This window comes from Mytilus edulis, chromosome 11, assembly GCF_963676685.1.
Source record: "Mytilus edulis chromosome 11, xbMytEdul2.2, whole genome shotgun sequence".
Lineage (NCBI taxonomy): Eukaryota > Metazoa > Mollusca > Bivalvia > Mytilida > Mytilidae > Mytilus > Mytilus edulis.
The window spans coordinates 60,742,761-60,756,324 of record NC_092354.1 but is presented as its reverse complement, the minus strand read 5'-3'; the positions used below and the strand labels follow the sequence as shown (position 1 = coordinate 60,756,324).

Here is a 13,564-nt window from a genome sequence, read left to right as displayed (position 1 = left end):
GAAAAATCCTGTTTTAATTCATTCAAAAAATTTAAAAAAAGGGAGTTAAAATTATCATGATAATTGCAATTATAACTCTGTCACATTTTTTGCAATAATAAAAACATCTGACAATTTCTAAATTTACAGTAGATATATATCATATACATGATATACTTACATTCCATGATTATAAGCATGAAAAGGGGTTCCAGAAGGCTCCACTCTCCATTCCTTTAAGTGTGGACACAGTAAAGTAACATTGACTCTGTTCAGTGTATCTGTCTGTGCCAAGGATGAAACCCCAGACACTACATAGGACTTCAGTTCTGCTTGTCTCTTTTTGAACAAGGTGGACCCAGGCATTATACAGAAAATAGATGCCTCAGCTGCAGATAAGCATTCTATCGCAGTGTGATATGATGCCTCTTCATTGTATTCAGAACTTACATACTTCTGTACAAAGGAATCTCGGTTCTTTTTTATCTTCTTGGAATTGATGTTTAGATTTTCTGACCAATACTTAAAGACCTTTAAATTAAATAGAAAATTATTATTATAAACCAAAAACATGCATAGACTGTAAACAGGGAAATTTTCGCGGCAGTTTTATTTTTCGCTATTTTCACGGTAAGAATTAAAATGCGAAAATAAAGCAAAAGCGAAAATTTCAAGGAAACTCTTTTCATTAGCTGAAGACCATACATTTGCGTATATGAATAGGATATCTAGAGGACAACTGTATTTAACAGTAACACTGATTTTATAGACATGACAGTCATTCCCAAAAAATGGGTACAATTCGAATGTAGACACTGTTAAAAAATAAATTTCAACTGAACAGAGAGAGAGTGTTGTTTTCTTCTGTGTCTATATCTAGTCTGTCATTTTTTTAATTTTTACTTACACCATTTTAGTTGTTTTCTAGTTTTAGCATTTTTTGTAAGACAAGGTAAGTATGAACGTATCGGAGGTTAGTGTTGTATAAAGTCATCTTAAAAATTGCATTAGAGAAAAACACAAGATTTAAATCGAGGCTCATGTGAAATGTGTTACATTTACCACCATAGCAAACTGATTTATACGTATTATTCTGTATATATTGAAAGCAAATACCAATTTTAAGGTCTGAATTAATATAATGTTTAAAAAATAATTCAAATAAGTAGTTTTCACAACTTATTTAGTAATAAATTTAAACTAATGAAATGTTATGCTGTATAATATTTTAGTTTCATAATACAGCTTTCCAGGAAAAACCCTATTATTTATGTTTTGAATCACTTGTATGTATTTTTTATGCTTGTATTAATCCACACCCCCATCTTTGTTACGGAGGTTGATATCAAACCAGTATCTGAATGCTGATACATAGTAACACTTAACTCTTTAATGCTAGCTTTTCTAAACAATTTATTGACATTACAAACTAAAAAACTGTTTTCTATCAAGTTATATGTTTCTTTTAGTCAAATGGACTTGTTCTTGTCAAAATCTCCGTAACGATTCATAAACTTTCACTCAAAATATGTTTTACCTAAACCGAATACTGTTCAACTTAATTTTATTTGCTCTATGCAGATAATGTCATCTTCCTTCACACCATAATGTATGTATTATACTCAACTATGAAGTTTTGAAGTCAAAATAGTTTCATTTCGAAAATTTCTATCCTCCGTAACGACATTTAAAACCTCCATAACGGACAATTCCAGTTCTTACCAACAGCAAACATATAAATGAATGTAAATATTGGAATTAAATGACAAACAAGACAACAGAATTAAACATTTTTCTTAGTAAATCGTTATCTAAAAAGAGTAAAGTCCTGTTAGACAAAAAAAACTTTTTTTCCTTAAATTTCTATCCTCCGTAACGTAAATCAATGATGTCGTCTATGCTTGACATCACCTTTTGATTTTTATTAGTGATAATTGATGAACTGATTTGGTATCTATAACAATGTACAAAAATTTCAATTGGTATGATCGTGTTTACATGCATCTTTAGATTTTTTTTATTTGCATAACCTCCGTTACATTGATGAGTCCTAAATAATCTTGAAAATGTTTGCCATAAACCGCTGTTAAAGTTATGATTGTCGTCGTAATTACACAAGTTGTGTTGTAGACTATTTTAAATCTAAGAAAATGACTGATATAACGTTTATTAAACATTATAATAGGGAAAAAACAAGTTAACCTACCTTTCCCAAAACAACATTTTTTTCTCAAAATCTGTATTTTGTTTGTCTGTTTTCTTTATAATAAATTATGTCTGCTACAAAAATGACTTTCGGCAGTGTCGGCAGCCGCTGATACTGATAAAAAAGTCTGACAACTTAACTGTAAATAACTGCGTCACGGAGGTTATTTAAACGGAGGTTAGTTTTATTTACATTATACATGGAAACATGTAACACTTTTGTTGAGTTGCTTTCTCAAAACTGATTATTGAGAAGCTTTATGAGTGCTTTCAATGAAATAATCATCATTTTGATTTGTTCTTGGTTAGTGCGTTCCAAAGTACGCGTTACGTAGGTTGGATTCTTATATGCGACAATCGAAAAAAAGAGAAAGAAAAGATTTTTTTTTATTTTTCGTTTCATTGCAATAAAAGTTAAAGGCAGGATTTTAAAATTTGATGTATCAACTTAGCTTAAAGTCACTTTGGGCATGATTTCCAATCATATAAATATGTTTTGACTGTACCTAAAGATACGTTACGGTAGGTTATACGTTTATCGGCGACATTGGTTTAATGGGTAAATCAAAGTGTATATTATAACTTTTGATTCTAAAATATTTTTGTGGATAAAAATCAATAAAGTGTCAAATAAAAAAAGCAAATCTAATCATGATTTAGATGAAATAAAGTATTTTAATTCACACCGATATTTGGAGTTTTTCTTGGCGACATTCGGAATTCGTGTGATTTCCGTATATTAAATAGAAAATCACACAAATATATTTACAATATACATCACAAAAGAATATAATTTTATTTTAGTATACATATTAATCACTTAGAACACGAAAAAGATGATCTGTGACATATGTTAAGCTTGCATTTTGTGGTTATTTGCCGGCGACACTGAAATTTTGTAATTGTACCCATTTTTTGGGAATGACTGATGATATATATACCTCAAATCATAACTGTATCGCTAAATGAAAAGCAATGTTAGAAGCCATGACTTTAACTCAAGTCAATTATCTTATTAACAGAAAACATCTCAAGAAAGCACACATTATAGATATTGTTATGTAAACAACACTCGTTACAAACATGTAAATGAAACCCGTCAATCAGTTATAAAAGTATTACAACATTGAATCTACAGATTAATAAGATCAAAAGATTGATTAATTAGCATTAATCCTGACAGCATTGTATTTTAATTCACTCCTAACAAGTGAAACTGCGAGCTACTGCTCACTGATGATACCCCCGCCGCAAGTGGATAATATTAATAGTGTAAAAATATGCAAGTGTTCGGTAAACAGGAAGTTGTCGAGTGATGAATCTGAAAACGCATCACACGGTATAGCTGACTTATATAAATCCTAAAACCAAATTTCAGAAATCCTTGTATTGTAGTTCCTGAGAAAAATGTGACGAAAATTTTCAACTTGGCTATCATGTGTAAAATCAGACAAGTGTTCGGTAAACAGGAAGTTGTCAAGTGATGAATCTGAAAACGCATCACACGGTATGGCTGACATATATAAATGTTGATACCAAAGTACAGAAAGGGTGGATGTGTAGTTCCTGAGAAAAATGTGACGAAAGTTTCATGGGACGGACTGACTGAAGGACGGACTGACGGACGGACGGACAGACAGAGGTAAAACAGTATACCCCCCCTTTTTTAAAGCGGGGGTATAATTAGGTTTTATATTCTCTGCTATTGAGTATATATGTGTTTTTACAAGCAAATATTTCAAACTTTTAATCTACTTTAACATTAATAAACCAAAAACAAAATATTTCTGAATATTTTTATCACTTGATTTTATGTAATTGTAAAGCTGTTCACTTTCTAAATCATTTATATATATTTATATAGGCTGCTGGGAAATCTCGATTTCAAAATGGCTCTTATTTAGATCGTGATAATAAATTGCAAAATAAAGACCTTTTTTGGTGTTTTGCCACATGATGTTGTCAAATTTTCTTCAACTTATGAGTTCGGAACACCCCTTCGTATCTGCCGCTTTTTTTACTATTTAGCCTGGTGGAACAAACCTTATCTATATCCTTCAAACTATACTCCTCTGCATACTCAACACATTCGGGTAACTTTTGTTGGACATTATGGATCAGATCTTTTAAACAAGTGTGCTCAGATGGAGTCAGGAAGGTATTATACCACACAGACCATAGAAAAGACAGAGCCTTCTTGTCATTGGGGTCACAGGTCTCTAGAATCTGAAAATATGTAAGCTGGTGAATATTGTGATATTTTTGTTAATGAGAAAAAAGAGACTGAGTTGTTATCAAATTATTTCATACACATGTTTTTCAGTCATCACAGAAACACATATTTACTGTACAATATTTACTGTGTTTGCAGAATCAGTTGTTTTTTTTCACCTATTTTTAGATTTTTTCACTGGTCTTTTATGGTTCAGCAGGACCATGGCATGTTGTGAGTATATATGAGAATTCTGTGGAAAAAAAGAGTTTTTATTGTGAGAAAAAACAAGTGAAACTGCGAGCTACTGCTCACTGATGATACCCCCGCCGCAAGTGGATAATATTAATAGTGTAAAAATATGCAAGTGTTCGGTAAACAGGAAGTTGTCGAGTGATAAATCTGAAAACGCATCACACGGTATAGCTGACTTATATAAATCCTGAAACCAAATTTCAGAAATCCTTGTATTGTAGTTCCTGAGAAAAATGTGACGAAAATTTTCAACTTGGCTATCATGTGTAAAATCAGACAAGTGTTCGGTAAACAGGAAGTTGTCAAGTGATGAATCTGAAAACGCATCACACGGTATGGCTGACATATATAAATGTTGATACCAAATTACAGAAAGGTTGGATGTGTAGTTCCTGAGAAAAATGTGACGAAAGTTTCATGGGACGGACGGACGGACTGACAGACAGAGGTAAAACAGTATACCCCCCCTTTTTTAAAGCGGGGGTATAATAAGTATGGTAAGAAAACCATATTATAAATCTATCATATTTTGGCCTCACTTTTAACAATAATATATTCCTGGCTAACACAACATCATCAGCATCATTTAGATACATTGAGATGGATGATGGTAATTTCTGTAATTGTGACATCTGTGATACGGTGTATAGAACATGTCTGATGTCACCTCCTCCAAGGACTAGAAACTCGGGTCCGTCAGGAATCTTACATTCTTCTGATAAATCCCTTGCTCTGTAAATATCCACATCCATTTAAATCATACCAGGATTTATTTAAACTTAAAATGAACAAATCTTACATTCAAGAATCAAAATATTTTTGTAGAACCCTAAAATAATTTCTCAATAAAAACATACTGTAATCTATTTATTTTTTATGTCCCATTTATTATGCCCCATTTATGGGCATTATGTTTTCTGGTCTGTGTGCGTCCGTTCGTCCCGCTTCAGGTTAAAGTTTTTGGTCGAGGTAGTTTTTGATGAAGTTGAAGACCAATCAACTTGAAACTTAGTAAACATGTTCCCTATGATATAATCTTTCAAAATTTTAATGCCAAATTAGAAATTTTATCCCATATTTACGGTCCACTGAACATAGAAAATGATAGTGCAGATGGGGCATCTGTGTACTTGAAACACATTCTTGGTTTACATGTTTTAATTATTGTCAATATTGTGACAGGATAGGTTTTGTTATTTGATTTTGTCTTTTTTTGTTTTTGTTCATTATTTTGGCAATTCAAAAATTTTATCAATACCTTTGCATGTGCAATTTAAATTGGCGGAATTGATTTTGGTGATTTTGTTCTATCCGCGAAAATAAGCAAATATTTACACCCATCGAAAATAACCCGCTATACAGTACTTTAAGCATACATGTTTGTGAGATGAAAGTGTACCATAAAACTAGTTCTAAACTAGAATTACATATAGCATAAGTGTATCCTGAGATTAAGATGTATCTAATACTGTAAATTCAGAAATTAATGCGAGGTTTTTATTATTGCGAAAAATGCGAGTTGTAAAGGCAATAATTTAAACTCGCATTTTGAAATATTTTCTATGAATTAAACAGAATTTTTCTCAAAATTGTAAAAATTAAAATCACATTTCAGTCTAGAATGACAAAATCTCAATAATAAATGCACCGCACACAACAATTTCTGAATTTACAGTAATTGGTTCTCATCTTATATAAATTTGATCATAAATGTACACTAGTCATTTTGGGGGCCTTTATAGCTTGCTGTTCATTGTGAGACAAGGCTCTATGTTGAAGACCTTACTTTGACCTATAATGGTTTACTTTTATAAATTGTGACTTGGATGGACAGTTATTGTCTCTTTGGCACTCATACCACATCTTCTTATAATATATCTATGTAGTTTTTCAGAAAGTTTATAAAACCAGTCCTCACCTGGAATTACCTATAGCGTGCATGTATCTGTGGTTAAGATGTAACAATGGTGATCCAGGGTTACCGAAGTAATCTGCCATAACAGAGTCAACCATCTTTACAACCTGAAAAATAAGACGTCATAAATAGATTAATTATTTGGACTATGTACAGGTAGCCAAGTTTACCAGGTGGGGGAGAAGTAACAAGCCTTTGAAAACTTCAAAAAAATATCAATTATTAAGGCTTCTAACTTTTTCACATGTATGTTCTAAAATAAAATATCTGTATATAGTTCTTTTGAAAAAGTTGTTCCTTTGTCAATAAATTTGGACCATTTTAATTTAAGTAATTGAAGCATCCAGGTCTTCCACCTTCTTAAATGTAAAAGGTTTTAAGTAGTCAGCTAATGTCGCCGGATCATTATCCTAATGTTGAGCTTTCTGCAACTAAATTTAACACTGAGCAATGAACTATTAAAATGCGGTCAAGGTCAAATAAAACCTGCGCGACTAACATATAGATCATAAAATATTTCCATACACTAAGTATAGTTGACCTATTGCATACACAGTATTATAAATAAGACCAAAACTCAAAAACTTTGACAACTGAACCATGAAAATTAGGTCAAAATAATTATGACATCTGGCGAAGGCTATTTTTTTTTGGGGGGGGGACGCCTTTCTACTAAGGCTATTTATTTATTTTTTCTGGAGGGGACGCCTTTCTACAAAGGCTATTTATTTTTTTTTCTGGGACGCCTTCCTTAGGACTTCCTACGACGTAGAAAGGCGTCCCAGAAAAAAAAAATTAAAATCATATGCAACTATTCCAGTCATAATTACGTTCAATAACTCTACATGTGAATGGTTACCTAATTAGGATTGTGTAAAATGTGCTGGTTACACGTGTCAGGTGATTTTAAAATTATTTTTTTTAGATATTTCATCTATTTTACCATCCATTCGAGGTTTTCAAATATAAAATATTATCACAAAATGATTTCATAAACAATCGTACAATACTAATATATATAGGTCTTGTCAACACTTACATCGTGATATAAAGGCCACGTTGCCATGTTTGTTTTCTTTGTTCACGATGATGACTTAATTAATATATCCACAATCTAGCTATATTATGTATCCTTAATTATCATATGAGTTACAATAACGTGTCATATTTAATTGCAATATAAACAGTCAAATCAAATTGAATTATTTGCATGTGCAAAATCAGTGTCGAACATCGTCTATGTTTGAAATTTATTTGGTCGCCATTTTATTATATTTGTAACTTCGAAATTTTATCAAAACAAATAGCATGTATCTGTTTTAACAGAGAGAAACAATGTTTAATTCTATGCTGCTTTCAGGTAAGACAATTATTGAAAAGACATGCATCTAACATTTTTTTGATTTTCATCGTACAAATCTTCAAAAATATATATACCCATGTCGCCACAAGCTATCTATGTAAACTGCATGGTTCGTGCATATAAACATGATAAATCTTTATTTCTAGTGTGAAAGACTGTTTCTAATAGATGTATTAAAGAACATGCGAAAAAAAGAAATTTCTTAAGTATAAAAAGATTGATAAATATTTGAAATATTACTTTTTGATTTATAACTAAATGAATACTGGCATGTCGTTTTGTTGTTATCCTCCAACAGTGGCCACCATTTTGAAAATATTGCTAAAGACTGCCAAAATATGAACTTTTCAATCAAATTTTGAAGCAAAACGTTTGATACCTGAAGTGATATGGTTTTTTCATTTTATGCAAATGAATATATATATGTTGTCGATCTTTTTAGGGGTTGGGAGCAGGGTTTCCACTGGCGGTCGCCATTTTCGCAATTAGCGAAAAAATAATAAATGTGGCGAAAAAAATTCGTCATTTGTGAAAGAATTTGACGAAAGAAATATATATAACGATTTATTTTCCTCCATCTTGTTTATTTACGTTTTTTCTAGTTTCTCGATCGGACTTTATCCGATCAGACACTACTCGGAATTGACCTCATTAAGATTTGGACAGAAAATCAATAATCAGCTGATTGCATTTTATTGCTTTCGACAACAAAGGACTAAGTAATAAAGGTGTTGATTGAATTGTTTGACAAAATGATATGGTTAAATGGCTTCCGCTAAATATCACATACAGAATTTAATTACCACTTTGCGACGCACCTGTTTGAAGCAAACTTTTGACGTCTCCTCTCCTTTTAAAGATAGTTTAGAAAAAGAAAGCTGTTGTTACGAAAAATGTTCAAAAGCAAGAAAAATCTCTGATTCAAAAGTTTAATTATCCTCTGACTTTAATATCTAAGGTATATATAAGTAATTGATTAGGGAGACTACTTTAAAGTCGTTTGATGGGCACACGTGTTTACACCATAGTTTTACGTCTCAACTTTTTCATTTACGATGGTCAAGAAAAGAAATCTTTAGTTATGAAGAAATCTATCCAAAAGGTTGGGAACAACCCCTCGAACATTTTTGTCGAATGAGAGTAACCCTTCAATGTAATGACTACACATGAAATGAGGGATCACTTTCATGTGATTAAAGCTTTTGTTTTGTTGTAAAATCCATTTTTTAGTACAAAAGGGCACATCAGTATTTTTCTTTTAAAGAAACTTTCCATACGAACTATTCTCGTTTGAATTGTTTAACATCGTCTTATCAGGGCCTATTATAGCTGACTATGCAGTATGGGCTTTGCTCATTGTTGAAGGCCATAAGGTGACCTATAGTTGTTAATGTCTGTCATTTTGGTCTTTTGTGGATAGTTGTCTCATTGGCAATCATACCACATCTTTTTTTTTTTTTTATATATACTGGTATTATATGATCAAAACATGTCCATTAATTTTGTTTATATTCCAGGACTTATATCTTATTTATTATTAAAAGTATAGTGGCCCCCTCATTTAGAAAAGTTGTTTGAAATACAATGAATATTTTTCCCTTTTAAGTTAAAAAAATCTGTTGTTTAAAAGTAAATGTTTATAGTGTTTATATTCATTAAAATGTAGACTCTTACATAAGTTTGAGAGAATAATCATAGACACGACACAATGGGGCAAAATCATCTTATTTCAGGGAGGGATGGTGGAGGGGGGGGTAGAAAAAAAGGTAAATTTTAAACGAAAAATATATATTTATGTTACTTGGCGAAAAAAATACTAAAGTGGTGAAAAATATATTGTTTTGGCGAAAGAGGTGGAGAAAAAAATAATTGACCAAGGGGGAACCCTGGTTGGGAGGATATAAATAACAATAAATAAGTTGAGAAAATTGATTATACAAAATGGTCCCATAGCAGTTTTATCGAGTTTTAACGAAGAAGTCAACGGAGGCTGTATGATTTATATGTCACCTCGATTTTCAAACTTATTTTGAAATCATTTATCTGCACTGAAACTTAAAACATACATGTATTTAATTGTAAAAATTTGTATACTGTAAGTGGGTCTCATTGGGGTCTAAGCGTGAAACGGGATTGCCGATTTTTTTGTAAGCGTGACACGTGAAAGTCAAATTATTGTGTCGTGAAAACGGGAAATGAGGTCTAGCGGGACCTGGGAAATGACAAAAAAATGAAAATTGCTTACATAAATAGTGTAAGCGGGATACGGGAATCTGACAAAACAATAAGCGGGATCCGGGATCGGAACCCCCCCAATGAGACCCCCTGTAACGTGGCTTGGAGGGGAATTATAAAAAAGTTATGACCATTTTATCTTTGTACCCCGTTCACTTTCATCGATAATCAATCGGTCATTAATGATATATTTGGACTAGGGCCCTGTAATTTGGGAAATAAAATCTTCTTTGAACTCTATTCTAGCATGTCTAGATTCTTTTAGATTCAGAAGTTCTTGTCTACGCTCTGCCTTTGGGATACATGTTAGCGATTGTGTTTTCATTTTTTCCGTGTTTGTGTTTTATCTTACCAGATTATTGTTGTATAAATGATTGATTAAACTCGTGTACAGACTTTCTAACTCGAAACTATTATCATAAACTGCATCGGTTTGTTTGATTTCGCGCCGTTTTCTATAAATAACCGATCCTAGCTCCCGTGCACAACACCACTACACGTAGACTAGAACGGACCCTTTAACAGCCATGAGAATTCTAGATTTTTCTATTTATGCCTCTGCATAGGCTTTAGTGATGCTTAGTGAATAATATAAGATATATTTTCAAAATTATAATCCGTTGAAAAAATAAAGTATTTCTTATTTTTTTTAATTTACAATTTTAGTTTTAGGTCTTCTCGATTGTTAAAGTCTGTAACGGTCATTCAAAATAAATATATATTCAAAGAGTTAATTTAATATTGCCTTTGTATATATAATAATTCGAATATTCAAAAGTGTATATATTTGCTGCTGTATCATTCATTAGAGTATATCATGAACTTTTTAATTTTCTTTATTTAAACTGAGACTAAGCAACAGGATCAACAGGAGAATATGGGATACCAGCAAAAAAAGTTAGCAAGTAAATCTTTCAGCAAACCTCAGCAAACCAGTCTTCTTCTTTCACCTTTTTCATATTCATATATTTATTACAGAGCATGCCAGTATTTATATTTATGTATTGTTCAATAAGTGTATTATTTTGTAATTTAAGGAGACAGATTTGTAAAATTAAACAAATTGCTTGTTTCTGAATCCTTAATATTATTTCATTTGTATAATATCGTTTAATGTTGATTTATCTGAGTAAATATTGTTTAAACTAAACCAGTCTTATAAATTTGACTGTGGACATGGGCGTATTTCCAGATCGTCTTTAAGAAGCCCAAGTTACACCCTTACATAAAAAGATCGACCCACAGGCCACTGCTGAAATCAAACTACAGACAAGTCAGAGTGTTACTTATTTTTTCATACTTTTACGAAAGATATTTGGTTTACAGTTATATGACTTCTTTGGTTCCATTTTTAATCCTTATCTATGTGCTTTCCGTAGAAGATGTCAGACTTCGCTATGCAGATTACTTAAAACTGGCGTAAAGCCCAAGACATTTTTTTTTTATACAGCTACAGTTCTTATGGATTTTTCAAAAGCTTTCGACTGCTTATCCCATGATATTTTATTAGATACATTATTAGCATATGATGTTTCTCCACACTCTGTATCTTTATAGAAGTCATAACTTTCTGACAGAAAAGATAACAAATTAAAGTCAAGAGTGTTCTGAGTAGCTAAACTGCCATCCAAAAGGGTGGTACCCCAAAGTTCTTTTGTTTAATGTCTTCATAAAAGATATTTTTTATTTTGTTAAACATAATACATTATACAATTATTATGACGATAACACTCTCACTGTCTTTTAGTAGTATGGATTATGACCATTTAAATTTCATATCTATATTAGAATCTGAGTCTCTAGTGCTGATTGATTTGTTCAAAGTAAATAAGATGCAGGCAAATCCTGATATTTCAAGTTATTGCTGTAGGTAAAAGAACCTTTGCAAAAAATCTGTCATCCCAACTCAGCTATTTTATTACACTGGCGGATCCAGAAATTGTCATAAGTGGGGGCCCACTGACCGCCTAAGAGCAATCGTAACTACTCGACTATTCTCGCTATGCAGTAAAATAACGTTATTTCTTCGTGCAGCCAGAAAGGCCGAGTAGTTCCGATAGTGCCTAAGAGGGGGCCCACTCCAGTCACGCTTCAGTGATTCCCTATATAAGCAACAATTTTTTGTCCAAGAAAGGGGGGCCGGGCCCGTGCCCCCTCTAAATCCGCCTCTGATTATTTTTTATCATGTGAAGATGCCGAGAAGTTTATACTTGGAATTGATATTGATAATATAATAAAATGTGATGCCCATATAGTAACTTTTGTAGAAGGGCACCACAACAGCTAAATGTTTTAAAGAGAATTGGATAATTTTTAACCAGATTGAATAAACTTGGCATTTCAGTACAGAGAAAAATTCTAAAAAAAAACCCTCGAAAAACACAAAAGAGCACTGCGATTTGTAAATGACGATTATCTATCATATCCTCTGAAAAACTTCTTAACAACGCAAAGGTTCCAACCGTATCGTAGTGAGACGCACCAGGACAATGACACTAGACTTGTACAATTTTATTAATTTGGCTCCTTTATGTTTACAAAATCTACTTCGAATTCTGAAACAGACTAAATATTTTTTTAGATACAGCAACATCTTTGAAATACCACAAGTAAGAACTACCTCACAAGGAAAGAAATCGTTTGATTTGCCTGCTACATGTCTTGTTTTGTTTGTTATTGTATATGTTTTTTTTTTTATATTCGGTGAAAAGCTCATTACAGCGTACGTTGTAATATGTTTGGTTACATCTTGTGACATTAGACTCGGACTTCTCTTAAACTGAATTTTAATATGCGAATTGTTATGCGTTTACGTTTCTACATTGGCTAGAGGTATAGGGGGAGAATTGAGATCTCATAAACATGTTTAACCCAGCCGAATGTTCACGCCTGTCCGTCATGAGCCTCTGGCCTTTGTTAGTCTATGTTTTATTTTTAGTTTCTTGTGTACAATTTGGAGTTTAGTATGGCGTTCATTATCACTGAACTAGTATATATATTCGTTTAGGGGCCAGCTAAAGGATGCCTCCGGGTGCGGGAATTTCTCGCTGCATTGAAGACCTGTTGGTGACCTTCTGCTATTGTCTGTTCTATGGTCGGGTTGTTGTCTCTTTGACACATTCCCCATTTTCTTTCTCAATTTTATTGTCAATACGCAGATCAAAATAAAGTAATACTTACTTACTAAGACTATCTTTACATTTTGTAGAAGGGGTGAACAGTTGACTACCTGAAAACAAAAACTTATCATATAATTTGACTAGAACAAGCAATGACCTGGCCGTACATGGGCTGATCCTGGCATTTTAAAAAGAGGAGTTCCAAAACCCAGTATAAAAGGAGGCCCGACCATTTGTCCCCATTCAAATGCATTGATCGTCCAAAAAGGGGGTCCAGATAC

The 13,564-nt window shown here is 32.4% G+C and overlaps 1 protein-coding gene across 1 annotated transcript; it reads right to left on the bottom strand.

The window, feature by feature from the left end:
* Window positions 1–156: 156 nt before the first annotated feature.
* LOC139494455 (uncharacterized) lies at window positions 157–10,626 on the bottom strand. Its single transcript, XM_071282616.1, has 5 exons — window positions 10,517–10,626; window positions 6,570–6,673; window positions 5,191–5,383; window positions 4,228–4,410; window positions 157–510 (listed from the first exon to the last, which is right to left on the bottom strand). The coding sequence occupies exons 2-5, from the start codon at window positions 6,662–6,664 to the stop codon at window positions 157–159; spliced, it is 825 nt and encodes a 274-aa protein (XP_071138717.1). The 5' UTR covers window positions 6,665–6,673; window positions 10,517–10,626.
* Between the last annotated feature and the right edge of the window lie 2,938 nt (window positions 10,627–13,564).

What these genes read in the sequence shown, in the direction of transcription:
- LOC139494455 (XM_071282616.1), bottom strand. Translation starts at nt 6,664, where the DNA reads ATGGTTGACTCTGTTATGGCAGATTACTTCGGTAACCCTGGATCACCA. An exon ending in CACGCTATAGGTAATTCCAG is followed by an intron (nt 5,384 to 6,569) that starts GTGAGGACTGGT and finishes GGATATTTACAG; the next exon opens with AGCAAGGGATTTATCAGAAG. An exon ending in GTTTGAAGGATATAGATAAG is followed by an intron (nt 511 to 4,227) that starts GTTTGTTCCACC and finishes TTTAATTTAAAG; the next exon opens with GTCTTTAAGTATTGGTCAGA.